This window comes from Aricia agestis, chromosome 15, assembly GCF_905147365.1.
Source record: "Aricia agestis chromosome 15, ilAriAges1.1, whole genome shotgun sequence".
NCBI classification, from domain to species: domain Eukaryota; kingdom Metazoa; phylum Arthropoda; class Insecta; order Lepidoptera; family Lycaenidae; genus Aricia; species Aricia agestis.
This window is the reverse complement of record NC_056420.1, coordinates 1658952-1686810: the sequence shown is the minus strand read 5'-3', so window position 1 is coordinate 1686810 and position 27859 is coordinate 1658952. Positions and strand designations below refer to the sequence as shown.

The 27859-nt window shown below is 39.7% G+C and overlaps 1 protein-coding gene across 2 annotated transcripts; it reads right to left on the bottom strand.

Annotated features, from left to right (window-relative positions):
* Positions 1–27169, bottom strand: LOC121734044 (E3 ubiquitin-protein ligase RNF126-B-like). Of its 2 annotated transcripts, none has more exons than XM_042124445.1 (8): positions 26956–27169; positions 25986–26147; positions 22700–22749; positions 22101–22288; positions 21421–21582; positions 1168–1494; positions 620–781; positions 1–343 (listed from the first exon to the last, which is right to left on the bottom strand). In XM_042124445.1, exons 1-7 carry the CDS (start codon positions 27037–27039, stop codon positions 621–623), a joined length of 1134 nt encoding a protein of 377 aa, XP_041980379.1. In that variant the 5' UTR covers positions 27040–27169; the 3' UTR covers positions 1–343; position 620. The 2 variants fall into 2 exon arrangements, with proteins under 2 accessions (XP_041980379.1, XP_041980380.1); XM_042124446.1 differs by having other exon boundaries at positions 26019–26147.
* Positions 27170–27859: the final 690 nt, after the last annotated feature.

The following is a 27859-nucleotide window of genomic DNA, read 5'->3' as shown; positions in this document are numbered from 1 at the left end:
CTCATGGACAAATTTTTTGACACAGTTACTCTTCCTTAGTTTTTATTAAGCATGATACCTTCTTGTTTCGTGTGATAACGCGCGAAGGTGCCTTTTCCTCAATTTGATTCGTCTCACACATTTTATTATGTTATCGTTTCTATAATACCTCGTCTTCACGAAGCTAATCGTTATTTTGGCTGCTATGCTTGGGAAACGAAAGGCACATCGCAGCGGGTGACGTCACAACGGATTTATCTCGGCCACTTGACCGGTCGTCCGACACTTCACTACACTTCACTAGTTCATTATCACGTCGCGGGGGCGGCCCGCCAACACGAGTGCGCCGTGCGCCCAAGCCAGCCTGGAAAATAACAATAAGAATGTTTATTTGCAAAAGTATGGTCACAAAAAGATGATACATTATAAAATAGCACACATATTTTGGCAGACATAACTCGACGTGCAAATACTATGGAAAAAAATACTAGTACCATAATTATAGTAGTAAAACAATTAACATCACATAATATCAGAGTTTCAACGTGTGATAGATACACATTACATACATATACTTCATCAAGCATAATATAATTCGTCAAGCATATTGAACCAATGCATCTAACATTGTCAATCTCACCTTAATCATAGTCGAGGTCGGTGTTGTAGTCTGGCAGCGAGGGCGGGGGCGGTGCGGGAGGTGCGGGCGGCGCGGGGGGCGGGGCGGAGCTGCCGGCGGGCGGCCACTGCGAGCGCGCGCGACGCACCGCTAGCGGCCCGCGGCGGATCACCATGCGCGGCGCTGTGGGCGGATTGAGTTTATGTGGAGGTCAGAATAATTTTAACAAAAAAAAAACACTTATTAATACAGTATTTCTTTATCATGGGACCATCTAGGAATTGTCTTTTCCCAAAAAAAATATTATCAGAAACATAAATAAGCATAATATTATGATCGGCACGGTCGTCGAGCAGCCAGTGTCGACAGCTATTTACTGTCTTATATATTATAGATATCAAAATAAGCTAATATGTGTATACTGTACTCTACTGTACTCTTATTACCTGGTAAAAAAATTACGGCGAATATCAGGACGCAAGATTTTCATTTTGCAGAATTACAAAGCTATCTTTAAATTATTACTTTAAGTACCGCTGTAGTCTTAAAATAATAATAACGAAACCTACCTATACGAATTTGTTGTGTTGGTCTCGTGGCTGTGCCTGGTGCAACTCCGATCTGATGTCCGAGTAGTGTACTGAGTAGCGAGGCTGCTCTGCGTGGGGGGATGTTGGGTGTGTTGCCCGGGTTACTGGGGTTACCGGGGGGCGGGTTGGCCGGTGGACTGGGTTCCGAGGGTTGTCCGGTTGCGGGCGGGTTGCTGGGTTCCGTGTCCGGTAGTTCGGGCAGGAGGGAGCGCCGGCAGATCGGACAGGTCGCGTGTAGTTGCAGCCAGGGAGTTATACACTTGGAATGGAACATGTGGTCGCACTCCAATTTCGATACGTTTTCGCCTGAAAATGATAATTGTTTTAGCAGTGTTTGTTTTGAGTTACATGTTTTCGACTTTAACAGAATTTAATTATTGCTAAATTAATTGCAAGCGTCTTATTTATACTTATTGTTATGGCACTTTTCTTATCATGCGTGTTGTCATCCACAGGCGGATCAGGTCCGCATGCGGCATGAAAAAACATCTACGAAATGAGCCTCCCTTAACAGAAATACATAATCTGGGAAAATTTTATCATCTGTCACAACTGAAGACAAGTCTGATAACCAGCATAAACACACATAATATGCCAAATAAATTATTTGATTCAAACATCTTAGTGTCAAGTACCATTTTGGGGGATGGAGTTACCCGAGTCCGTAGGATTTACCACCTTTTCCTAGGCCCACCCTACACGTGTCCCCTGGGTGGTGCTAAACGGGTAACAACGCCGAGCCTCAGGCGGCGGTCAAATAACCTGACTCCATGGCGACCACACGCCAAGAGGACCTAAATACTCCTCTAAAAGAGTGGTTCTAGATTGTGGGAACTTCTAGGAATAAATCTACTCCCTAGGGGAAAACAACCCTGAAACAAAAATTCAACTATGGAAGCAAAGCACAAAGAGAATCTACCCCAGGAGGGTACCAGCTTCGCTGGAGAATGCCTCCCTGAGCTCAGCTTAGACAGCCCCACGTATTCTGGGGGGGGGGGGGGGCAATGTTTTGCTGGTAGAGGATGATGAAGGAAGATTACACAGTCAAGAAGTAAGGACGCCAAGAGAAGATGTAACAGGACGAAACAAGACAAATACAAGATTAGTACAACAAACCTTTCACAGAAGCATGCCGACCAAGATTGGCAAGAAGTATCAACTGGAAAGAATAGACAGAGATCTAGTCCAGACGGAGTCAAAGGCCCAGCCAAACAAACAAAATTAAACACCTACTGGCTTTCAAGCAGTCAACCAATGCGCACTTCAAATAGTTTTGCCCAACTAGATGAGGAATCTCAGGAACCAAGTCAAATCCAAGGCGAAAAACCCATTAAGCCTCCACTAATCTATGTAGATAAGGTTGAGAACATAAAACCACTAATAAGCCTATTAAATGAATTTACCCCAAATGAATATGAACTAAAAGTACTTAGTAACAACCAAGTCAAAATCCATCCTAAATCACCTGAATCATATAGAGAAATTGTCAGACAGCTTGAGATTAAAAATACTGAATTTTATACTTATAAACCTAAACATGAGAGAAGCTTTAAAGTTGTTCTCAAAAATCTACATGCGTCTACAGATATGACCGATATCAGACTAGCATTGTCCGACTTAGGTCATGATTGCGATAATATCTGGAACATCAAACAAAAGAAAACAAAAAATCCGCTACCTATATTTATCATAGAGTTGAAGCCAAAGGAAAATAATAAGAGTATATATCAAATAAAGAGCCTGCTTAAGTGTAAAATAATTTTTGAACCACCCTTAACTAAAAAGGAAATTCCTCAGTGTGCAAAATGCCAACAGTACGGCCACACAAAAGCTTATTGCCGTAGGAACCCAAAGTGCATCAAATGTGCAGGTGATCATTTATCAAAAGATTGCCCCAGAAAAACTAGATCAGACGAAGTTAAATGTGTATTATGTAATGGTAATCACCCTGCTAATTATAAAGGATGCCAGGTCTATAAAGATTTACAAAAGAAAAGATTACCAAACAACAAAATTACTACAGATAAGAGAATATTGTTACGGTACATGGTATACGGACACGTGGTGCGCAAGTACATACTCGAACCTTCTAAAAAGGTCCAATGTTTGTTTACGTGTTTACCCTTTATTTGTTAGCGTGTTTGAATTTAGACCTTATGACTGAGTCCATAAGGTCTAAATTAAATTCAACTTACTGCACTTATCGCAAGGACGGCAGTTTTATTGTGGTACATGCCCGAGCCTCCGAGAAATTTCCCACGGTTGTTTACTTGTTTACGTGAATCGGGAAATTTCTGGAATTCGTCTCGCCATATAAAAAGAGCCGCAGGCAGGCCCGGCAAGTCAGTTCAATCTGAGCGATCTTCGAGGCGACTTCAAGTGATCAATAGTGAGTGAACCAGTGAAACCTACGACTTGGCTACGACCTAGGACAGTGATAGTGCTTAGTGATTGGACCTAGTGATTAGTGTTTGGACTTAGTGCTAAGTGTTGTGACCTAGTGTTTAGTGCAGTGTTAATAAAGTCTTCAAGAGAGTCACCAGGTCTTTCTCTCCAAATCCTCGAACCCTAGCACGTAACAACTGGTGTCAGAAGTGCGATTTGGAGATGCCATTGACTCCGAGAGAGGACTTCAAGGGGAGTGTCAGGACAAGGGCGCAGCGAGCTGCTGCCATTGACTCCGAGAGAGGAGTTGCGGAGGCCACACCCACTGGGGACCAAGCTCCGCCCACTGAGGGACAGGCCCCACCCACTGGCCCCGCCCACATGGCTCCGCCCACTGGCCACGCCCACCAGGATCCGCCCACTTTGGATGAAGCCACGCCCACTGGCTCCGCCCACCGGGACACGCCCACTGGTCACGCCCCTCTGGCTCCGCCCACTTTGGGCATGGCCACGCCCACTGGCTCCGCCCACCAGGCCACGCCCACTCAGGCCACGCCCACTGGCCCCGCCCACCAGGCCCCACCCGTAGCTCCTACAGCCCCCCAAGTGGCCCTTCATTTAGAAAGTTTAATTGAATTAATGGAGCTGCAAAGGGCTGAAATCAGAGCGATTCGAGAGGCACAAGACCGCAAGCTCGGCGCTTTACAAGAGTCACAAGACCGTAAGCTCGGCGCTTTACAAGAGTCACAAGAACGCAAGCTCGGTGCTGAAATCAGAGCGATTCGAGAATCACAAGAGCAACAAAAAGACCTCCAAGAAAAAGCGCTTGGAGCTATAAAGGATGTCAGTGACACGGTGGTTAAGCTTCGAAAAGATGTCGACGTAATGGACGAACGAGTTACGGGGTTAGGAGTGGATATGGAAAATGTGAAAACTGGCCTCATAGAACTACAGAAGTGGAAAGTGCGCGTGGAAACCACAGGAATCGCGACGTCTAGTGGAACTTCCGTAGTGGTACAAGGACCAAGAGTTAAAGTGCCACCATACGACGGTACTACTTCTTGGAACGCTTATCGTCAGCAATTCCAGACGGTTGCTTCTGCCAACGGATGGAATGATGAACAATGCCTGACCGCTCTCACAGTTGCGCTCAGAGGGCAAGCTTTGTCGGTCCTAGAAGCGCATACAGGAAATGGGTTTAAAGACCTGATGGAGGCACTTGAATCCAGATACGGGGAGCGACACCTGGAGCACGTGTTCCGTGCCCAACTGCGTGACAGAGTCCAACGCCCAGGAGAAGGACTACAACAATGGGCGTTGGAAATAGAAAAACTGGTCAAGAAGGCACACCCAGGAGCCGATTCCAAGATGATCGACACGAACATTGTGCAAGCATTTGTCGACGGAATCAGGGACCTAGAGGTCAGAGCTGCAGTGAGGCTACGTCACCACACCTCGCTTAAGGAAGCATTGGCGCATGCTTTAGAGGTCGAGGCTGTTCGGCGTGACATACGGCAGACATATAAGATCCGCGAGGTCTCTGAGGAAGTCAAGGAGGTTAAGGCTCCTACGAAGAGATGTTCTGGAGCCATGTGCTACAAGTGCGGCGAGAGGGGCCATCTTCAGCTTAACTGCCCGCAGAAAGAGACCCAAATGGCAAGGATGAAAATGCTCGAGGAACGTCTGGAACAAATGGAGGAGCTGCAAAAGCAAGGGGCCTCGTTCCCTGCCCGGGATCAGGGAAACAGGACTAAGGGGCGAGTGCTGGCTGACACGGAGGAAGCCCCGATAACTGTTATCTCCCAAGCATGCAGCGGGAACAGTCTTGTGATTCAGGGGACTATTAACAGGACGGATTGCAAAATGACTCTAGATACAGGAGCCTCTAGAACGATAGTGAACCCAAATCTGGTAAAAGCCGCAAGAAGACACAAGAGGAGAATTAACTGTCGGCTCCTGACTGCCTCCGGTCAGCCAATACCCGTCCTGGGAGAAATGTCAGTTACGATTAATGTAGGGGGATCCTCATACCCTCATGACGTTATCGTGGCTGAGATTATGTATGATTGCATCTTGGGTTTGGATTTCATGAAGAAGCACAACTGCAGAATTAATGTCGCCGACGGAGTGTTCAAGTGTGGCGAAGAAGAAATTTTCATCCTTGGAGGCGCCTGCGGGAAAGTTGAATGTGTAAAGAAAGTCATAATACCTGGACGTGCGGAAGCTCGGGTGCTGGTGAAACTACCGCCAGCTGGAAAGAAGAAGTCAAACAGATGCGTGTTAATCGAAGACACACCTACCAAGACATCAGCGCATAAATTGATGACGGCAAGAACCCTTGTTAGTGGAAGCAGTAACGCTGTGGTCAGAGTTTTGAATCTTGGTGATCGCGAGTTCTGCTTGAACAAAGGTGATGTCATTGGAAAGTGCGAGGAAGTTGTCTGGATGAGAAAGTGTAATTCGATCACAGGCTCAGACTCAGCAAACACCAGCAACTATGGAATAGTGACTGAGCTACTCGATGACTGCAAGAGTAATCTGACTTATTCGCAGAGCATGAAAGCTAAGAAGTTTTTACAACGCCACGCGAATATCTTCTCCAGTCAGGAAGGCGACCTTGGAAGAACGTCGATGGTTCAGCACAGGATAGATACCGGAAGCGAGAACCCAATTCGTCAACGAGCAAGACGGATACCCATTGCAAAGGAAAAAGAAGTTGAAGGCCTTTTGGAGGACATGAGAAGGAATAAGATAATTGAACCGTCTGCAAGTCCGTGGTGCTCACCAGTTGTATTGGTGAAGAGGAAAGATGGCAGCACAAGATTTTGTGTGGACTACAGACGTCTCAATGATGTCACTAAGAAGGACAGCTATCCATTACCTCGAATCGACGACACTCTGGATACCTTGAGTGGCATGAAATGGTTCTCGACCCTGGACCTGAAATCTGGATACTGGCAGGTGGAAATTCATCCAAAAGACAAGGAGAAGACAGCGTTCTCCACCGGTAAAGGTCTATGGCAGTTTAACGTCATGCCCTTTGGATTGTGCAACGCACCTGCCACATTTGAGCGACTCATGGAGTGTGTACTGGCAGGCTTAGTTGGAGAGGCTTGCTTAGTCTACTTGGATGACGTCATCATTGTTGGCCGCGACTTCGAGGACCATTTGCGAAACTTAGAACGAGTTTTCGCCAAAATAGAGGGGGCCAAGTTAAAGTTGAATCCGAAAAAGTGTCGTTTATTCAGGAGTAAGGTGAACTATCTCGGCCATGTTATCTCCAGTGATGGAATTCAGACGGACCCGGAGAAACTAGAAGCAGTCCAAAATTGGCCAACCCCTAAGAACAAAACCGAAGTGCGGGCATTTCTTGGCCTATGCTCCTACTACAGGCGTTTTGTTAAGGGATTCTCAGAGATAGCCAAGCCATTACATCGGCTGACAGAAGATAAACGACAGTTTATTTGGGACGAGACTTCCGAAGATTCTTTTCAGAAACTAAAGAAACATCTGTGTGAAACACCAATCCTGGGGTATCCACAACCTGAAGGTCAGTTTATAGTCGACACGGACGCAAGCAACACGGCCATTGGAGGGGTGTTATCTCAAAAACAGGGTGAAAGAGAAGTTGTAATTGCATATTTCAGCAAATCTTTATCTAAGCCAGAGAGAAACTACTGTGTGACAAGAAGAGAACTCTTGGCTGTCGTAAAGACGCTACAACATTTCAGCAAGTATCTCATCGGCAGACAGTTTTTACTGCGAACTGATCACGCAGCCTTGAAGTGGCTACTACAATTCAAGAACCCAGAAGGCCAAGTAGCTCGATGGATTGAACAACTCCAGGAGTATGACTTCAAGACGGAACACCGCAGCGGAAAGGCACATGGGAATGCCGACGCACTTTCGCGAAGGCCGTGTCCGGAAGACTGCAAACATTGTGTTAAGCAGGAATCTAATGAAGTAACATTAAAGTTAACGAAAACAAGTCCTTTGGGCCCATGGGAGAATGATGCTATGAGGGAGGCTCAAGAAACAGATGACGACCTTCGGCACATCATCACATGGAAGAAACGGGGTGATGAAAAACCAATCTGGAGTGAGGTTGCACCCACTGGCGCTGTCACTAAGGCGTACTGGGCGCAATGGGACAGCCTGATACTTCAAAACGGAATACTCTACCGGAAATGGGAGAAGACCAACGGCAGAGAGTTCCATCTTCAGATAGTTGTCCCAAGAACGAGAGTACCGGATGTTCTCCGTGAAATGCATGATGGCGTATCAGGAGGTCATCTAGGAGTAAAGAGGACGTTAACAAAAGTGCGAGAACGATTCTACTGGTTACATTGTCGAGACGATGTACAGGATTGGTGCCGCAAATGCACTACTTGCGCTGCAGTGAAGGGACCACAGACAAGGAGCCGTGGGAGCCTGCGCTTGTATAACGTTGGCGCACCGTGGGAACGAATCGCAGTTGACGTAGCTGGGCCATTTCCCGTGACGGAATCGGGAAACAAGTATTTTATGGTCGTCATGGATTACTTCACCAAATGGCCCGAAGTGTTCGCCATACCAAACCAAGAAGCTACAACAGTCGCTTCTAAATTAGTCGAAGAAGTGATATCTCGGTTTGGTGTGCCTCTGGAAATCCATTCTGATCAGGGCAGGAATTTCGAATCGCAGGTCTTCCAGGAAGTGTGCAGAATTTTGGGAATGCATAAAACGAGGACCACCGCGTACCATCCACAGTCTGATGGAATGGTTGAGAGATTTAACCAGACCCTTGAGAGGCATTTGGCGAAATTGGTAGATGACAAACAAAAGGACTGGGACAAGTATATACCGCTCTTCCTTCTGTCGTACCGTACCGCCGAGCATGAGAGCATAAAAGCTACCCCGGCGTATGTCAATTACGGTAGAGAACTGCGAGTACCAGTAGACCTCTTGACAGGAGGGTCACCGGAGGAACCGAAGACCGTACCAGATTATGTCTGCGATTTAAGGGAAAAGATGCGCTATATACACGCCATGGTTCGGGAAAATGGGTTACAGTCAAGTGAGAACATGAAGACCAGATACGACCGGAAATCGAATACAAGCGGCTTCGAAGAAGGGTCACTGGTGTGGCTGCATAACCCAACTCGCCGAAAAGGCAAATCTCCAAAGTTGCAGACCAAGTGGGACGGCCCATACAAAGTGGTTACCCGATTGAATGACGTGACTTACAGGATTCAAAAGCAACCAAGAGGGACATTCAAAGTGGTACACATAGACCGTCTGGCGCGTTACCATGGCAGTAACGATGATGCTCGGGACGAGCATCTCTAAGAGGGGAGTAGTGTTACGGTACATGGTATACGGACACGTGGTGCGCAAGTACATACTCGAACCTTCTAAAAAGGTCCAATGTTTGTTTACGTGTTTACCCTTTATTTGTTAGCGTGTTTGAATTTAGACCTTATGACTGAGTCCATAAGGTCTAAATTAAATTCAACTTACTGCACTTATCGCAAGGACGGCAGTTTTATTGTGGTACATGCCCGAGCCTCCGAGAAATTTCCCACGGTTGTTTACTTGTTTACGTGAATCGGGAAATTTCTGGAATTCGTCTCGCCATATAAAAAGAGCCGCAGGCAGGCCCGGCAAGTCAGTTCAATCTGAGCGATCTTCGAGGCGACTTCAAGTGATCAATAGTGAGTGAACCAGTGAAACCTACGACTTGGCTACGACCTAGGACAGTGATAGTGCTTAGTGATTGGACCTAGTGATTAGTGTTTGGACTTAGTGCTAAGTGTTGTGACCTAGTGTTTAGTGCAGTGTTAATAAAGTCTTCAAGAGAGTCACCAGGTCTTTCTCTCCAAATCCTCGAACCCTAGCACGTAACAATATACTCACCGAGACCCACGGAAAACCAGAAGAGAATATACTCACCGAGACCCAGGGAAAACCAACCAAAGAATAATGTACTGTTACTTGGTGGGTCTTGAGAGACTTTTTAAAAAAAATCACTTTTATTAAAACTTGAATATTTATTTAAAAAACTTAATAATTATCTTAAGAGAAAACCTGCACCCGACGAAGGTCCAATTCGATCTGATCAAAAAATACGGAAAATGGAATAACAGAAACAGCAAAAGTTTGCAATTGCAATTCATGGAAATGCAACTGAAAACCTAAGCGTTTTTACTACACATACGTTGACATGTGACTTCCGATATAACAGCCCCCCCGTTAAGATCGATCATCACATATCAAAGTGATGAGAGATTGAAATAAAGTAATTTGAAAGTAATTTGAAAAACGCGGGAATTTGGACTTTCGTTTGGAGTATACAAGGAAGTAGCTAAATTATAAACTATTTAATTAATGACATTTATTTAAAAATTAAAACTTAACTAACACACAATAAAAACACAAAATTATAAAAAGACACAAAAATTTTAATAAGAGATTATTATAATATGTAATTATTATAGAAAATAATGTTTATCATTATTTATTCAATATTCAAATAAAATCATACAGTAATAAAATTGTTACATTTCATGATCCTTTACAACATTAGTTATAACAACATTTCTTTTCAAAGGAGTCGGTGTGCTTACAAAATTTGTTTCTTCCAACATAGAATCATTCTTTACACTATTATTATCTTTAAATACTACAAGAGACGTTGGATGATCAGTGCGAGTCTTTGAATTATGACACTGATTAAAGATTTGAATACAACAAGGATTTTTCTGAGAAGTAATATTTTTGCGACATTTATATAAGAGATAAAATATGAATAATATGCTACTAAATAAACTTAAAGACATGTAATAATTTCCATATGTATCAAAGTGAGATGGATTTTCTAAATTATACAACTCATCTTCCATCGAACGAAGATGGATGCTGGCATGAAGTAAAGAATCAAGATTACCAATGTTCTTTAAATTAGAATGTGGAAGTTTAGAAAAAGTTTTATTAATTTTAGTTTGTTCACAACAATCGTCTAATAAAATGTTGAAATTGGAAATTACATTTGTTACGTTGCCGAGTGATGTTTCATCAACTGCGGTGAACTGCAAAGTCTTATAAAATGCTTTACAATGTTTAGGTAAGGTCAGGATGCCAGTACCAAATAAAATTACATCTAAATTTACGTCAGACTTTTCGCAGGTAATATGAGATTTCCCTGGTTCTGATTGTACAAAAATCCAACGGTTAAAACTAAGCTTATGAAATACATCTATAGAACCATGAACAATTTTAGCTACACAAGAGTTTGGGAGTTTAGTAACCACTTCAGTTAATAACGTTGTTTCACACGTAGGATTGGCAACGACTGAGAACAAGTCGGCGAGCACACACACATAACACTTTTCACTTATTAATTTGCACTTGTCAATGTCCCTTAATAGTGAATAGAACATGCGATCACCTGTTACTGCTACATATGAGCTAGTCGGCTCTATTAGAATATAGGTGTCTGGTTTCAATATATCGTATGGGACGGGTAATGGTATTATATTATAAAGATTATAGGTTTGAGGTAGGACTAAAGGAATGTGAAGGACGAATATTATTTTATTTTGATGATAATAGCAAACTAATTTAGAAATATCGGTTAATTCCTGAATATTTTGTAGCGTTAATGGTATAGGCAAATCATAATGGCTAGGGAGTTTATTTCTATGTTTATCTAATTCGTTATATAACTGATAGGGACTGAGTACAGTCGGGTGTAAAATGTTAAGTTTTGCAAATAAAATAGCATTATTTATGTCGTCGATATCGAATGACGACGTTAAGATTATAGCTTCCAAAGAGTTGGATAAAGAGTTAATTTGAGTTTTTAAAGTAAGCTTATCATTAGTATTTGAAACTGAATCTAGTATTTTATGTATTGTTTCCATATTTTCCAAAAGATGTTTTTCATTTAAATTAACTTTTGACATAGAATTATTAAACGATGAAATAGTGGATTGTATGACGTGAATATTATCTTTCATAAGATGAGCGAGATGTTTCTCGTCTGTCTGGACACTATTTATAGCCTCCGAATATTTGACAGCATCTTCAGCATCCAATGTACCGAAGATAGTTTTCAAGATAGAACCTCCTAAGTCAATAAGACCTCTTTTAAACCGCTGTTTTGTGTTATCATTGTGAAGCAAATATGAAACCGAAGAAAACTTATTAACATTAATAAGGTGCTGATTTTTCAGCGCCGTGAGTGAATTTATGCAATCCGACTGCATCTTGGACGACGTTAGAGAATTACAGAATACACTTAATTTTTCTAATAAAAATTCTACCTTATCTAGATTCGGTTGAACATGATTTATATCTAAATATGCTAAGACTTTCCAATCGTTATTAGTAAACTTAACATCTAAAAGCTTATCGAAATAGAGGCCCGGACTACTAATGATGGGCGATACGTAATTTGATATATCTAGCGGCGACAGCGCGCATCTGAAATAGAACGAAAGGACTTATGTTACGATTATGTTATAGTTATTATATAGTTACTACTAACTTACTGACCTAGGACACTATGACGTATCGTCACTTGCTGGCTTTATTTCATCGAAATGATGACGTACGTGCTTACGATTAATTAATAACGTAGCCGTATGATTGCCGTTGAGCTTTATTATTTTATAAGGGCCTTTCCACACTGGGGACAAGGCTTTATTTTGCTTATGGTGGCAACGGACATACACCATATCGCCAGCATTATAAATGATAGGCTTTGTTCGTATATCATAATAATTTTTTGACTTTTCTTTAGACGCTTGAATATTTTGTAGAGCCTTTTGACGGCTATAATAAAGACGATGATTTAATGCTCGAATATAGTCTGTATATGTATTATTATCGAGAACATCTATGCTAGATGGTATGTAAGGCTTAAAACCGAATAAAAGTTCTAGAGGGGAATAACCCGTTGTACTATGCACATTTGAATTATAAGCTATCATAGCGCTTGGGATGTAAAGGTCCCAAGTATTTTGGTTTTCGCCTATATAAGATCTTAAATATTCTTTAAGGGTGGAGTGGCTCCTTTCGAGAGCTCCACAAGTTTGAGGATGGTATGGTGAAGCGAAAATATGCTTAATACTGAATAATTTAGCTAATTGTTTAAAGAGATCTGAACAAAAGTTTGTGCCTTGGTCTGAAATTATCATTTTAGGTATTCCCATGTGAGCAATATAATTAACTAGTGTTCTGGCTGTGTCTTCAGCTGAACATGATTGCATAGGATAAGCCTGTGAAAATTTTGTGAGATCATCCTGAACGGTAAGTAAAAATTTATATTTATATTCATATGTTTCAGGCAATGGACCGACAAGGTCTAAATATATTTTTTCATTAGGCCGCGATGCTGTGGAAGTGATTATCATTGGAGCCCGATTGGTTTGACGTAAGGGCTTATTAATTTGACAGGAGCGACAATTTTTAACATAATCTTCGATATCTTGTCTCATATTTTTCCACCAAAATTGAGATTTTATTCTTTCCAGCATACGCGAGATACCGGGATGTCCGGCTACAGGTGAGTCATGATTATCTTTTAAAATTTGTTTAATTTCACTAGGTGTAGGATATTTTATACAATTATGATAGATATGAATTTTAATATTAGTGTTATGAAAAAGAAACGAAATAATATTATATATTTTTGTGAACGAAAGTTTAGAGAAGGGATCTGTGAAATCTGATATTGCCATCTCTTTCTCTTCGGCATACCAGTATTTTATCATGTCTCGGTATTCTCGAAGGACATTAAATATATCTTTGTAAGTCATTTCATCAAAATGATTTAATTTAATAAACAAATGAGTAAATACATGATTATCGTTAGATGTTGAATAATATGAATGAAGTTCGCGTTCAATATTTCGGATATTAGGCTCACTAGTAGATGCGTCTATAATTTCGCTACAATAAGGAATAGAATCATCTAAATCGACTGATGTAGGATACGCGATTAATTTTATTTTAGTTTTTAATAGGTTTTCATTATGTTCTTGAATTACGGTGTCAAAAGTAACACCGGATTGTTTTGAGATTTGAAGAAATTGTTCGTAAGTTTCAGATATTGACGGAAGGTTATGAGAGTCGATGTCACTTCCGGGTGACAGTGTAGGATTACATAACATTGAATTATCAGTTGTATTTTCATCTAAGGCATGTACTGGATAACGAGATAATGCGTCAGCGTTAGCGTTTAATTTTCCTTTTTTATATACAATTTCATAATCATACTCTTCTAATTTAAGGCGCCATCTAATGAGTCTGGATCCGGGATCTTTGACACTGAATAGCCACACTAATGGTTTGTGGTCTGTTATTATTTTAAACTTACGGCCATATAGATAGGGACGGAATGTTTTTACACCGAATAAAATCGCCAAGAGTTCTTTCTCTATGGTAGAATAATTGCCTTCGGCATTATTTAGGGTTCGTGACGCATACGAGATAGGTTTATCTTTGCCTATGTCTCCTTGCGATAATACAGCACCTACCGCGTAATTAGAAGCGTCGGTAGTTAATAAGAAAGGTTGATTGAAGTCTGGATATTGAAGTAAAGGTGCTGAAGTTAATTTATCTTTAAGGTTATTAAAAGCTAATTCTTGCTGATGAGACCAATTAAATATTGCATCCTTTTTCAATAGAGATGTCAAAGGTTTTGTGAGTTGTGAAAAGTTATTTATAAAACGTCGATAGTATCCGACTAAGCCTAGGAAGGATTTTATATCCTTTGGATTTTTAGGAGTTGGAAATTGAGTTACGGCCTTGATTTTATCTGGATTTGGACAGACACCTTTGTCTGTGATTATGTGACCTAAATAAGCAACTTCGCGCCTGAGAAACTCACACTTATCTGGTTGTAATTTTAAGTTAAATTTTCTTAAACGATCAAAGACTAATTTAAGTTTTGAAATATGACTCTGAAGGTCGTGACTATAAATAATGGTATCATCTAAATATATATATGCATGCAACCCCTGAAGACCCGAGAGAACCGTATTCATCAGTCTCTGAAATGTAGCCGGGGCGTTTTTCAGCCCAAAAGGCATTCTAGTGAATTCGTAGTGTCCAGAGACACTCGAATTTGTATTTATAGTGAATCCTGTCTTCGGGGCGTCTTTAGAACTCATCCTAACCTGATGAAAGCCACTAGATAAATCGAGGGTGCTGAAATATTTACTATGTCCTAACTGATCTAAAATATCTGTGATGAGAGGTAGCGGATAACTTTCTGATACAGTGACGTCATTTAACTTACGATAATCTATTACTATTCGCCACTTCTTTTTACCTGAAGCGTCCATCTTTTTAGGAACGACCCATACAGGAGCACTCCAAGGTGAAACCGAAGGACGTATGATATTTTGGTCAAGCATTTTACGAATCTGTGAATCTACCTCTTCCTTATGACATTCTGGGAAACGATATGATTTTACGTGAATAGGAGGCGCGTCTCCTGAATCTATGTTATGTTCGATCGCGCTTGTAAATGTTAGGGGTTCACCTTCCATATGAAAAATATCTGTGTAGTGTGAGCAACATTCCAAAAGACTTTCTTTTTCTTCTTGATTTAAATGTGAGCAGCGAATAAGATCGAGGACTTTTTGGACTCTATCAGAACTAGAATAAGAAATAGAATTTACGGATTGAGACGGAATATTACATGAAGAATTTTCTTGTTCGAAAGGGCTTAACTCTACGGAATAATCTTTAATTTCGATAGCTGAGTCGGTAGTATTTAAAATTGAAACATTAAATCTTTTATTTGATTTAATAGTGACAATACTATTAGCAAAATAAATACCATCTTTTAAAGTATGGTCTAATAATAAACCTTGATTATTCGGATAACGCTCAGGTGTGTAATTAGATACCGCGCACTCGATGACGGCTTCGGAACGAGCTGGAATTATATAAGTTGGTTGGACATAGTTCATATCCATGGTTTGCCCGCAAATATTAATTGTTTTAGAATCGTAGTTAATGTTGGCTTTAAAATGACCGAGAAAATCACTACCAATTATACCGTCATATTCTAAACTTACATCATCATTAAATATATGAAATTTATAATTATAAATATTATTAGATAAGTAGAAATTAATTTGAGATGTACCTAGAGACTCAGAGCATTGCTCGATATTATTTATTCCTTTTATTTTAATGATTTCGCGAGACAAAATGTATTTATTATTTAAACTAGATTTTTTAATTAGACTTATACTTGCGCCCGTATCAATAAGAAAACGTAAATTACGGACAGAAAATTCAGTTTTTAATTCGATATGAGGCAATGATATTTTAGTTATAAATGATTTTATTTCATAAATTGGAGTTTCAGATTGAACTTGATTTTTGTTTTGAGATTGGGCACATATTTGGGACTGGTTACCCGCGGCTCTGCCCGTTGATTTTCGATTTTGGACACATATTTGGGACTGGTTACCCGTGGCTCTGTCCATCGATTTTTTATTTTGGACACATATTTGGGACTGGTTACCCGTGGCTCTGTCCATCGATTTTTGATTTTGGACACATATTTGGGACTGGTTACCCGTGGCTCTGTCCATTAAAATATGATTTTGGACACTACTTTGGGGCTGGTTACCCGTGTCTTGGTCCATTGAAAATTGATTTTGGACACTACTTTGGGGCTGGTTACCCGTGTCTTGGTCCATTGGAAAATGATTTTGGACACTACTTTGGGGCTGGTTACCCGTGTCTTGGTCCATTGATTTTGTATTAAAATAAGTTAATTTATTTTTAGATTTAGAAGGAATTCGCAATGTGCCTAAATTAGTCGGAAAACGGCGGCACTTTTTCGTAATCCGATCATTTAGTTTAAAGAATTGTCGCCGACATTTTCACAAGAAATTTCATAAGGTGTTGGTGACGGTGGCGACGGCGGCTCGTATGTAATATGATGCGCGTTCGCGGACTTATTGTAATTATTAGAATGATTATTATATGAATTACGATTTTCATGATTGTATTTATAAGAATTACGATTTTCATTATTAAATTTCCTTCTATAACAATCTTTAATGTCATGACCGTCTTTCTTGCAATATCTACAAAAAGCTTGAGAACTGGATTGATTATTATTATTAATATTAAATGATCTTTGACCTTGGAATTTTGAAAAATCACGAGGCGGATAAGATCGCCTATCTTTGTAATTACATTCAGATTCCGTATGCCCTGTCTTTCCGCAGGTTTTACACCTAGATTTAGTAATATTAGTTTTATATAAAAGATTTTGAATTTTTTCTTCTTCTAGAGCAATATTGATGGCGTCATTTAGATTTTTAGGACTTCTACATCTAACGTCATTACTTAAGCGCGAATGTAACCCTAATGAAAATGAAAATAATGCTAAATCCTCTGTCATAGCGATGCGACCAGAGATATCTTTTTTAAGAGAATCAGAATTATAGATTTCGGACTGTAAATCAGTAAGACAACTTTCAATACGCAGAGCAAATTGTGCAACAGGTTCATTTAATTGCTGCTTACATGACTGTAGATCTAGTAATAAATGGTTATAGTGTTTTCTTTCGCCGAAATTTTGTTTGAGGAAACTTTTTAATTGATTAAAATCTTCAAAAACTTTATGTGAACAGGCAATTTGAGCCTTGCCTTCTAGACGCGATAATATATATTTATTTAATAAATTCTTTTGAGACGGCGATGCTAAATCTAAGGCGTTTTGACAATTAGTTAGAAAAGCAGTTAGAGTTTCACGATCTCCTTTATAGGGACTAATAAAATTACATAATACATTAATAGGGAATTGTTCGCTTACTGAGACTTCTGCCTTTTTATCGACCGACATTTTTAAATTAATTTAAAGAATTATTTATTTATTTTTCTAGATAATTAGGTATAATATTGTTACTTCAAGGATAAGAGATTGGTAAGGAATTTGGTAAGTATATTGAACGACACTGATTAAAAATATAGCTGAAATGTAGCAATAACAAATAATAATATGCTTTACTCACAGGGACAGGAACACTAGGAACTTGAGCGGCATAGCAGCACGGCGAGCGACAGCAGGCAGCGGCGGCGCGTTTCCAACGCAACCACGTCAGGAACAACGAGAGCGACAGCAGAAGGGCAGCACGACGACCGGGACGGCGGCAGAACAGCAGCAGGAACAATGACAGGAACGATGGCAGGAACGGCGGCGTTACGGATTTATCGCGATTCGCGCGCGAGATGTCGGGGTGCAGGAGTGCAGAACTGGTCTGCAGGCTTACGACGAAAGGCTTATTGTCGAGACACAGTGCACTTGAGTTTTACGAAGTGGACAAGGACACAATCACACTCCGGAGACGAATTGGTTCATAGTTTTTCTATTCACTCAGTTCTCTTTTCACTTTTCAGTTCAGTTTTCGCGAACCGTTAAGGAATACCAGCGAAACGACGGATTTAATGCTGGTATCCCACTTCTGACACCACTGTTACTTGGTGGGTCTTGAGAGACTTTTTAAAAAAAATCACTTTTATTAAAACTTGAATATTTATTTAAAAAACTTAATAATTATCTTAAGAGAAAACCTGCACCCGACGAAGGTCCAATTCGATCTGATCAAAAAATACGGAAAATGGAATAACAGAAACAGCAAAAGTTTGCAATTGCAATTCATGGAAATGCAACTGAAAACCTAAGCGTTTTTACTACACATACGTTGACATGTGACTTCCGATATAACATACATACAAACAGAGCAAAATAAAATGACATACAGTGAGGCCGTAAAGGATACTAGACACTCTTCGGCAGCTTCAAGCACAAATGATACTCTCAATCTTATGACAATGATGAAAGAAATGATGCAACAGCTTACTAATATAACAAATCTGCTCCTAAGCCTAGTGACAAAAATGACAAATTCGACTCCATAAAAATTGTTATTTGGAATGCCAATGGGCTGACACAACACACCTTAGAGGTTAAAGCATTCCTAGAATTGCACCAAATCGATATACTTTTAATATCAGAAACTCATTTTACCAAGAAAAGCCACTTTGAAATCAACTCATATAAATTCTATCATACCCACGGAGGAAGTGCCATACTAATCAAAAATAATATTAGGCATCACGTGGCGAGTAACTACTGAACAAACGAAATACAAGCCACAATAATTACAGTAGAGGATTGGTCTGGCCCACTTACAGTAGCATCTGTTTACAGCCCACCAAAACATAATATTAAAAGTGAAGACTATATAAAATTCTTCTCAACTTTAGGGAGTCGTTTCATTGCGGGCTGAGACTACAATGCTAAACACTTCGAGCAATGGAAAATCTAAATATGCATTGTATCTCATCTGGAGAACCAACTTATTGGCCGTCTGATCTGAGGAAGCGACCTGACTTGATAGACTTCTTAACTGTAAGTGGTATTGCTAGCACATATTTTTCCTGCAAATCATTATCTGAACTTTCTTCAGAACACTCCTCCGTAGAAGTTCTATCAAAGAGGAAAATAGTCCTGAAGACTAGACCTTGCCCACTGCACACCAATAAAACAGACTGGAACATGTATCGCGAAACAATAGCAGCTACAATGGACCTTCATCTCCCACTTAAAACTATGGATGATATAGAACTTGCAGTTGAAACATTTTAATAATTGCGTGCAACAATCAGCATGACTCGCAACTCCAGACTTGTCCAGTAACGCAATCCCCACATCCCAACACTATTCAGCTAATATTAGAGAGGTGATTGCTGAAAAACGTAAAGCACGAAAACAGTGGCAGACCTCTCGGTACCCGGCGATAAAACAAAATTCAATAAGATTACAGCCCAACTAAAGACATTACTTAAAGATAACAGAAATCAGTCAATCCAAACTTACCTTGAAAACCTAGATGCTAGCGCTGCCACAAATTACTCGCTCTGGAAGGCTACAAAAAATCTGAAACGCCCTATAGTGTCTCAACCTCCACTTCGCAAATCAGATGGTACCTGTGCAACAAATTACTCTGAAAAAGCCCAAGCATTTGCTGAGCACTTAAAAAAAGTGTTTCAACCAAACCCTGATCAGGGTTCGTCAATGTCAGGGTCTGTAAAGGAGAAGAACACATGAAATGGATTCCCAAATAAAAAGCTTCACCAAATATGAAGTTAAAGAAGTTATAAGAAAACTTGATCTTAACAAAGCCCCAGGTTATGACTTAATAACGGCAAAAACTCTAAAAGAACTACCCAAAGAAGGAATACACCTACTAACTTGTATTTACAATTCAATATTAAGAACTGCAGCGATCCCGAGACAATGGAAAGTAGCACAGATATTAATGGTACCTAAGCCTGGTAAAGATCCAGACGAAGTAAAATCGTACAGACCGATAAGCTTGCTGCCGATCACATCAAAGGTAATGGAGAGTTTAATTCTTAGTAGACTTCTGCCCATAATAAAGGAGAAAAATATTATACCTGACCACCAGTTCGGTTTCCGGCAGAAACATGGCACAGTAGAACAGGTCCATAGATTGGTCAAACAAATAAATAGAGCTCTCGAGAAAAAACAATACTGTACAGCTGCATTCCTAGATATAGCCCAAGCTTTCGATCGGGTATGGCACGAAGGTTTGCTATTTAAAATAAAAAAAATATTACCAACAAGATATTATGAAATCATAAAGTCATACCTGGCAGACAGACACTTCTTTGTTAAAGTGGGTGCCGAAATAACACCCTTATATGAAATCCTGTCTGGAGTGCCCCAGGGAAGTGTCATGGGTCCCCAACTCTACCTCATTTACACAGCTGACCTACCAACTTCAAGTGCTACTGTAACTGGAACATTTGAAGACGACACGGCCATCCTGGCAACTGATAAACTTCCGGATCTGGCTTCTTCTAAACTTCAAAAAAGTTTAGACCAAATAGCTAAATGGCTAGTAGACTGGCGAATCAAAGCAAACGAAACTAAGTCTGTCCAAGTTACCTTTACAAACAGATATAGTACCTGCCCACCTGTTACATTAAATGGTATAACAGTCCCACAAGCCAACAAGGCAAAATATTTAGGAATGTACTTGGACAAAAAATTAACCTGGAAAAAACATATTTACACCAAACGCCTAGCATTAGGCCAACAAGTTCGAAAAATGTACTGGATGTTGAGACGCGGATCTCAGTTGTCCCTTACAAATAAACTCCTTCTATACAAAACAATAATAAAACCAATTTGGTCTTACGGAATACAGTTGTGGGGTACAGCTGCTAACTCCAACATCGAGATTTTTCAGAGATTCCAATCAAAAATGTTAAGAATGATAACAGGTGCACCCTGGTACATAAGTAATGATAGACTACATCATGACCTCAATATAAATACAGTTAAGCAAGAAATCAAAGATAAAATAAAAACGTACAACTCGAAAATTTTAAATCACCCGAATGTATATGCCAAAAACCTAATGAGCAATGACGAGCCACTAAGGCGACTCAAACGAAAACTACCGCAGGACCTACTGTAGGCTGCGTATAATATAGAGCGTACTTGATGCTGGGCAAGTAACGCGCAAGTCATCTACACAACACAACAATTACTCAATGTCAGGAGACAGATCGTAATATTAAATATAGAAAAAAAAAAAGTACCATCGAAGAAATTGCTTCATAGGCAGTTGATAGACCTACGTCATTTGGTTGGATTATGTTAATTCAATGCTAGTCGAGATCTGTCGGCTGTGTTTGACGTAACGCGACCGAATTACTTAGGTCCGCCATGAGCCATCTGCCATGAATCAACTTCTGTGATAGTACATTTCAGACACTTTACAAACTGCAACTCACCAAGTGAAAAGTTATCCCAGCACACGGAGCAAGCTGTGTTGGTGGCAGCGAGCTCCTCATTAACCACCTGCGAGGGCAGCTCGGCCAACCTGTCCTGCGGCAGCGGTGGCGGCCCCGCCTGTTCTAGTTGACCTAGCAGCTGCGTTACTACTGCGTCTAGACCTGAAATGTTGTTGCAGAGGGTGTAAGTGGGGGCTGATACACGGTAATAGATGAGGTCAGGGCCCAATCTTGTGGGGGGCAAACCGGGCAATTGCCCGGGGCGGCAAAAAAGAGGGGCGGCAAATTGAGAGCGGCGCGGTGTCGTGTCGGTGGCCTTCATACGCGAGTCCAACGACGGACGGAATCGGACGAATACGCGATTATTCACATCATTTCATACTGTAACGAATTCTAAAATGCCGCGCGTTCTAAGCGTGTGCTTGCTGATAAATGTGCGATCACCTTTAGATAGAAAATGGTGTATGTCTTATAATAAATATAATACGTACATTGTACATAGAATTTTGATGTTGATTTTGTAGATTATTGTTTTATACTATGTACTATTTTCTAATAGAAAATTCTTTGACTTTTACAAAAAAAAAATACTTTTATGTTTGTCTTATAATTATGTAAAAGCTACCAACACCAACATTCAGTATGATAAATCGTATTTTGTTGATATAACCATAACATACCTTCACCACCGAACACATAATCCCCCGGAGAGCTGACCAGCACGAAGGGTGCTCCGGCGGTCATGGCGCCGGTGGCGGGGCGCGCGCCCCCGATCATCCACACCAGCTCCTCCATGAGCGTGTGTCTCCGCCCCTGACCCTGGCCCGGAGTGCTGGACCCGCTTGTGGTGCTCCCCGAACCTGAGTTCCTGGAAATGCAAATTCTAAATTATTTTTAACACGCTTTTATTAGCTAGGGCTGTATGTCATGGAAACTTTGAGCATGAATTTTACCTATCTCCAGTAGCCTAATTAATTCAAAACATTGCGTATGTATTAAGACTTAAGAGCCAATGACAATGCAATAATTTGTTAAAATTTTGGAAAAAAAAGCGTGTTTTTTTTTAGTTTTTTTTTAATTTTATTTTTTTAAATGAAATCAGAATTAAAAAAGTAAAAGTTTGTGTGTATATGTCACTTCTTCAAGTAAAAACTTGTCAACATCTTTTATAGAATTAAGGTATGGCCATAATTTAGTTTTAGAAGATCTACACACAAAAAGCAACCAGGTGGCAGGTACCCAAAAACTAAGTAAAAGCAAATTGAAACTTGAAACTTACCGTAACCTACCCCCTGACATTAAAAACGCTAAGTCGTCCAGCATCGGAGCCTGAAATAGAAGTCAATAGGTTAGCATGGTGCTACTACTATATGTAGCAATCAATAATATTTAATACCAAAACACTTTCTTTAAAATAATCTGTTCTTTAACCTTATCAAGCATAAGAAAAAATAAGTTAGTTTATTTTAAGCCAAAACTTATATATTATGATCCATATACATAATATTGTTAGATCACAATGTTGAAACAATATAACAAAACTTGTTTAAAATGTAGGTCTTAACGCCTCAAGCCCCAAGCAGTCACCGGCAACCGCGATAACAATTGTACTATTCAATTGTTATCGTGGTTGCCGGTGACCTCTTGGGGCTTGAGGCGTTAAGACCTACATTTAAAAAAAATTTTTGCATTGTATCTGGTTTTCCCACGATCGAGGTATTACGAACCGTAATAATTTGTTATATGTACATATACTAGGTGCATATTATTGAAAAAATAATAGAATCTGATAGGTACAAGAAATAGACAAAGACAAAGTTTACTTTTTGGCTAAAAAAACAAATTGGTTTTTTTATAAAGTGCACTTTAACACTTTGGTATGGAGTAAACCTATTTACCATAGTGTTTTTATCAACAAAATGTACCAATCAGACTAAGCATATTTGCTATATCATAATACCACGTCAGAGATAGCCACGAGAGAGCTAGGCTTTATTTTAAGTGCTGGATGGTGGCTGGCAAGCCCTCCAGCGGTACAGAATATGAAAATATGTGCAATAGTCGGAAAGAATTTAAAAATAAACTTAAATGGTGTCAAAAAAATGAGGAAAGTATTAAAATGAATATTTTAGCTTTACATAGAAAGAATAAAAATTTTGGTAAATTTTGGAACGCTACTAAGAAACTTAATTATAAGCAAAACTTGCCTGTGTCGGTGGAGGGCTGCCAGCAACAGTCCGAGATAGCAGAATTATTCTCTCGTAAATTTAGAATAAGTCCTCAGGACGCGCAATATGTGTTAGATACTGAGATCTGTCCTAATAATGATGTCATAGAATTTACACCCGAGGATATCTCAAAGGTCATAATGAGTATGAAGCGTGGTAAATCGCCGGGGCACGATGGACTCAGTATCGAGCACATAGTGTGGGCCAGCAACAAAATTACTTGGCATTTAAGTCGATTATTTAATCTTTGTATTAAATACTCGTACTTACCTGAAGAACTAATGAGAACGGTAGTCACTCCTATCGTAAAAAATAAAACGGGTAACCTGAGCTCTGCGTCAAACTACCGGCCGATATCTTTGGGTACGATAGTCGGCAAGATTTTAGAGAGACTGTTGCAACCGGAGCTGCTTAAGAACATTAAAATTAATGACGCACAGTTTGGCTTTCGGGCCGGACTCTCGACAGATGCTGCTATAGCCAGTCTGAAAAGCACCATAAACCACTACAAGTCCCGTAAGACTTCTGTTTATGCGTGCTTTCTAGACCTGAGCCGCGCTTTTGATTTGGTCAACTATGACATTTTATGGAATAAGTTGCTCAAGTCACAAGTGCCTAGGCGGGTGATTGATCTGATGAGATTCTGGTATGGAGGCCAAACTAATTTTGTGAAATGGGGTGACGCGGCCTCTAGTGTATATAGACTAGAGTGTGGAGTTCGCCAGGGGGGGGTCACCTCTCCGGACCTCTTCAATGTGTATGTGAACGGCCTAATCGAGGAGTTGGGTAGCACCAGAATCGGCTGCCACATAGGAAACGTTTGTTTAAATAATTTGAGCTACGCAGACGATATGGTGCTCCTAAGCCCCTCGATCAAAGGACTAAGGAGACTGCTGTCGATCTGTGAGCATTATGCGAATGCGCATGGACTAAAGTATAATGTTTCGAAAACTGAAGTCATGGTTTTCGCATCTGGTCGGGGTCCGGAGGTGGTACATAAAGTGTACTTAAATGAATGTGAGATAGGTGTTGTTAAGCAGTTCCGGTATTTAGGTCATTTGCTGACTGATCGACTGGAGGATGACGCTGACATTGAGCGAGAGCGCAGGGCTCTCGCCGTCAGAGCTAACATGATCGCTCGACGTTTTGCTAACTGCAGCAGGGATGTTAAAACGACACTTTTTAAGGCATATTGCCTTAGCATGTATACCTGCCAGCTCTGGATTACGTTTAAACAAAAGTCGATGAGCCGTTTAAGAGTTCAGTATAATGATGCATACCGAACTCTTATGCGGCTCCCCCGTAGCTGCAGTGCATCGGGTATGTTTGCGGAGGCGGGAGTCCCTGACTTTTTTGCCATCATAAGATCTCGGGTGGCTGCATTTTGGCACAGACTGCGCGGCTCAGGCAATAGGATACTCGAGGCTATCTCTGACGACTACTACAATAATCTTATGTACGTGCGGTGGATCTCTGTTCACATGAACCAGAACAAAAAGTGATTCTTTTTTTTTTTTTTTTCTGACTGGACACCCTTATACAGTGTTAACATTATTTTACTTGTAACTTTACATAATATTTTACACATATCGTGTTATGGGTACTTATGCCTGAAATAAAGACTTTTATTTATTTATTATTATTATTATAATAATTTCATGTAGTAAAAAGCATGACTTATTATTGCACAGTACAAAATGATAATTTTGTGTTACTTCAAAATGCAGTAAATAAGTCTGACAAATGAACAATGTGATGCATTGACTGATAAATATTATCTCAAGCTCACTGATCCAACAAAAAAGTGAAGAACGAGCTGTGTCACAAAAATTCACTGCAATACCTTACACACACATAAAGGCACATTCAGATGAATGGGTTTTCTGCGCATTTTCCTCATGTAGCGGTTGGGAAATTATGCCATTCAGCATTGTGTGTTGTCCCAAACACTACAGCAGAAAACTCACAGAAGACATGACTGTACGTCTGAATGCGACCATAATCTAAAAAGCTTAGGTCAAGATTTTCAAATGTGTGTGTACAATCTATTGAACAATGACTTTTTGTAAATAAAAAGGCGAGGTGTAATTTATACTAAGCTTGAAATTTTTTTTTTTATTTGTGTGTGCATGAGTGAGTATGTGTGTTTTAGTATAACATGACATAGCCTATAAAAAATCTAGTATAGTAGTAATTTTAGAACTCTCTTCACTTTTTTATTTGGTCTTTAAATCTCAAGTAAAATATGCATGAGCGTAGCTGATAGCAGTTAATATCCATGATAAAGGCACCCAAGCATCTCCGGGCTCTTTTATGTATAACAAATCTTATTCTTACTCTATTTTGTGCATTGGCTTCATCTCTATTTACCAATTCATCTGTCAAATCGTCAATATTACTCATGTCCGCATCACTAAAGTCATCGCTAGATGATGTTCTGTCCGCATTTGCCTCAAGCTGCTCAACAAAACCACCCTGACAGAACGGACAGCAGTAGTCCTGAAATGAGACAAGAATTATTTTAAAACCTAATACAAATAATAAAAATAAACCTTAATACTAGTAAAATTTGGACAGAATAGAAAGATGGAAATAGGGTCCCGATTTTATCCCTTGGGTACGGAACCTTAAAATGTGTAAATTAAAAAACACAACTTAGTAAAATGGGTTTATATTAACATTATTAATTCAGCCTTGATTATTAATTATGGTAAATATTATTCCATGGATCTTGTTTAGTTGATTTTGTTACGTCTGATAGTTATAATCTTTGATTCCAAATTCAATGGAATATGTCTGACTTTTGAGTCATACAATACTGTATACATTCAAGCTTTAAGAAGCTTCTAGAAATAGATGATAATATTGAAGGCTCATTGCTGATATAGGTACTTAGTAGAAAAGACCTTTAAAACTTCAAGGCCAAAGTTGCTTATGCTGATAAATCACGTGGAAAAAAACGTTTGTTTTTGTACATTTTGTCATTTTTATCAGCAAATTGTCAGAATGGCGAGGAACATGTTGGTGCACATTGTGTGGATCAAAGCTGTGGTGTAGATGATGCAACCTTTTGTAACTCATATTGACGATTATTAGGACTAATCTAGAACTTCAATAGAGAAAAATACATAGACCGGGTGAACCAATAGCGACGCAGTTTACGTGAGGATTCGTCATGAAGCATGTAATAAAGGAAGGAAACCGTTTAATGAACAGGGCCGTAGATAAGAATAGGCCATTTGTGGCGCACTTTTTTGATGAATAAATGCACCTTGAGGGAATTACTTGGTTAGGTATTGATTTTTACCTGCAAAACACTCTCAAATTCAACAAGACACCTGTGGCAAAAAAATCGTAGAGTAGGTCTACGTTCCACGGCAGCGTCTGCCATGGTTGCTTTTGTATTTCTATTCAACTGTCCAATATTAAATAACACACTTATGCTTCCAAATAATTAATTTACACTGAACAAAAAATTTTCATTCGCCATTTTTGGATACATGTACAGTTTTTTTTTACTGATAATGAAAATGTCACAGGATATAAAATATTTCATAGACAATATTGCCATTAAAGGGCCCATTCACGGCAGGACTGCACGGCAGTCCTGCATTGAATGGGCCTCACTGATTGGTTCACACTCGGTGTTGCCGGCCGGAAACACCTCGTGTGAACCAATCAGTGACGCCCATTCACTGCAGGACTGCCGTGCAGTCCTGCCGTGAATGGGCCTCTTTATGTTGCCTGGTAAAAAAAAAAATACTTTTTTTTTTTTAGCTGGCACTATAACATATTTAATATTATATATACATTTGCTTCATTTTCAAATGAAAAAAAATCTAACTTACTAAGTAACAACTTAATATAAAACTAATACAATAAAACTAAATTACAATAAAAACTAGCGTATATAAGTAAAAAAAAAAAAAAAAAAAAAACAGTTTAAATATAAAAAAGGTTGTCATCCAGACTGCTGCCTTTAGGGCAGCGTGCCCAGCTCTGGGGAGAGTGCCCAGAATTACTTATTATCAAAATTGTTCATTATAATTTATAAAATAAAATACCGTTGTTTATTTTACCTAAGTCCTAATTTAATCTGTTAATAATTTGAAATCTGAAAATAGGATTTTTCTTTTTACCACGGTCAGTTATTTTCTTACGGGTAACATTATTCTTGTGTTGTCTATGGTGTTACTTGACATTAGACAGCT

Coding starts and splice junctions, on each gene's coding strand:
- LOC121734044 (XM_042124445.1), bottom strand. CDS start 27,039: ATGGCAGACGCTGCCGTGGAACGTAGACCTACTCTACGATTTTTTTGC. Junction 1,495..21,420: donor CTGGGATAACTTTTCACTTG/GTGAGTTGCAGT, acceptor TATCATTTTCAG/GCGAAAACGTATCGAAATTG. Junction 782..1,167: donor AACACAACAAATTCGTATAG/GTAGGTTTCGTT, acceptor ATCCGCCCACAG/CGCCGCGCATGGTGATCCGC.